This window comes from Eucyclogobius newberryi, unplaced genomic scaffold (assembly GCF_026437365.1).
Source record: "Eucyclogobius newberryi isolate DKJ021-1_F unplaced genomic scaffold, fEucNew1.0.hap1 SCAF_16, whole genome shotgun sequence".
NCBI lineage: Eukaryota > Metazoa > Chordata > Actinopteri > Gobiiformes > Gobiidae > Eucyclogobius > Eucyclogobius newberryi.
Window position 1 is genome coordinate 36,187,885 of NW_027315790.1, and position 2,283 is coordinate 36,190,167.

Below are 2,283 nucleotides of genomic sequence, written 5' to 3' on the forward strand. Positions count from 1 at the left end.
ACTCCTGCTCACAGCAGGTCCTAAAAGATCCATAAAAAGCTCTAACTGGTTCAAAATGCAGCAGCAAGATTACAACAGGAACTAAAAGAAGAAGCACATTACACCGGTGCTGGAGTCTCTTCACTGGCTCCTGTCCAGTTTAGAATCACATTTAAACTCCTCCTCCTGACTTACAAAGCCATAAATGACATGGCCCCTCCCACCTCAAAGATGCTATAGAACCATCTCATCCAAACAGAGCTCTTCACTCTCAAAATGCTGGTCTTCTGGTGGTGCCAAGAGTCTCTAAAAGCACAGTAGGAGGTAGAGTCCTGTCCATGTTAAAGAGGCGACACAGTCTCTTCATTTAAGTCCAAGGTTAAAACGTTCCTCTTTAAATGACTTATGGTCAGACCAGTTATAACAGAAATATAAAGCTTCAGTTTCAGCTCCGCTGCCCTAGCAGCAACTCTGGGGGAAGTATGAGCTCTGTCCTCCGATTAACACTTATTCTATCAAACAATATTTAATTTCTAATTCCACTTGCAAACTGTTCACCGCCTTCTTTGTCTCACTCCTGAGGACCTGTGGAGCCAGATGTCCCTCTCCTGGTGAAGTGTCCCTGCCCCGTGTGGACGGTCCCTCATCTGCCTGAAGAGTGGCTCCAGCTCCAGTGTCTCCCTCACGTCTGTGAGAGTCAGATCCTCCTTCACTGGAACTAACACAGGTTTAGACTTTGTCCCAGGGAGAATTTTTGTAGTTTTCCTGCAGTAGGAGGAGCTAAGGACAGAGGACTCTGGGACATCGTCCCTCGCCACCAGACATTGTTGATTTGGCCTCAGAGGCGACTGTTGTGATTTTGGGCCTTACAAAAATAAATTGAATTGTCCTGAACACGTGCAATACTGACCTATACTGACCATGTGCAATACTGACCTATACTGACCATGTGCAATACTGACCTATACTGACCATGTGCAATACTGTCGTGATCCTAAGGTCAGAGGTCAGGCTTCTGTCCACATCTCCAAACACGCCATCCAGACGTTTGTGGAGCAGAAACCAAACGAGCTTTAATGTTATTTAGTCTCATCTTTTAAAGTTTAAACATTGTAGAACGAAAAAGTCCGAGTTTGAAACATTTTATTGATTTGAACAAATACAAACTCTACACTACAGTTACATCAACACAGCCCCGCCCCGTCTGCAGAGCTCCGCCCCCCCCGTCTGCAGAGCTCCGCCCCCCCCTGCCTGCAGAGCTCCGCCCCCCCCTGCCTGCAGAGCTCCGCCCCCCCCTGCCTGCAGGGCCTCACTCCGCCCCCTGCAGGGCCTCACTCCGCCCCCTGCAGAGCCTCACTCCGCCCCCTGCAGAGCCTCACTCCGCCCCCTGCAGGGCCTCACTCCGCCCCCTGCAGGGCCTCACTCCGCCCCCTGCAGAGCCTCACTCCGCCCCCTGCAGGGCCTCACTCCGCCCCCTGCAGGGCCTCACTCCGCCCCCTGCAGGGCCTCACTCCGCCCCCTGCAGGGCCTCACTCCGCCCCCTGCAGGGCCTCACTCCGCCCCATGACCTCCAGTTTGTTCGTCTTTGTCCTTTTTCTTGTGACCGGAGACGATGTCATCGATCCTGAGCAGGAGGATGGCCGTCTGAAAAACAGAGAGGGATTTACCAAAGTCTTAAGGTCCTGTCTTGTAGGTCTGTAGTATGTGTTGTAGTAGTAGTAGTATGTGTTGTAGTAGTAGTAGTATGTGGTGTAGTAGTAGTAGTATGTGTTGTAGTAGTAGTAGTAGTAGTAGTATGTGGTGTAGTAGTAGTATGTGGTGTAGGTGTAGGTGTAGTAGTAGTATGTGGTGTAGGTGTAGTAGTAGTATGTGGTGTAGGTGTAGTAGTAGTATGTGGTGTAGGTGTAGTAGTAGTAGTATGTGGTGTAGGTGTAGTAGTAGTATGTGGTGTAGGTGTAGTAGTAGTATGTGGTGTAGTAGTAGTAGTATGTGGTGTAGGTGTAGTAGTAGTAGTATGTGGTGTAGGTGTAGTAGTAGTAGTATGTGGTGTAGGTGTAGTAGTAGTAGTATGTGGTGTAGGTGTAGTAGTAGTATGTGGTGTAGGTGTAGTAGTAGTATGTGGTGTAGGTGTAGTAGTAGTATGTGGTGTAGGTGTAGTAGTAGTAGTATGTGGTGTAGGTGTAGTAGTAGTAGTATGTGGTGTAGGTGTAGTAGTAGTAGTATGTGGTGTAGTAGTAGTATGTGGTGTAGTAGTAGTATGTGGTGTAGGTGTAGTAGTAGTATGTGGTGTAGGTGTAGTAGTAG

General features: G+C 48.8%; 1 protein-coding gene across 1 annotated transcript in view; it reads right to left on the reverse strand.

The window, feature by feature from the left end:
- Window positions 1–1,427: 1,427 nt before the first annotated feature.
- cct3 (chaperonin containing TCP1, subunit 3 (gamma)) overlaps window positions 1,428–2,283 on the reverse strand; it is a 9,438-nt gene continuing 8,582 nt past the window's right edge. Inside the window, exon 13 of the mRNA XM_072448378.1 lies at window positions 1,428–1,623. Coding sequence (XP_072304479.1) covers window positions 1,531–1,623 — 93 coding nt within the window. The 3' untranslated portion in view covers window positions 1,428–1,530. The remainder of the gene's footprint in view (window positions 1,624–2,283) is intronic.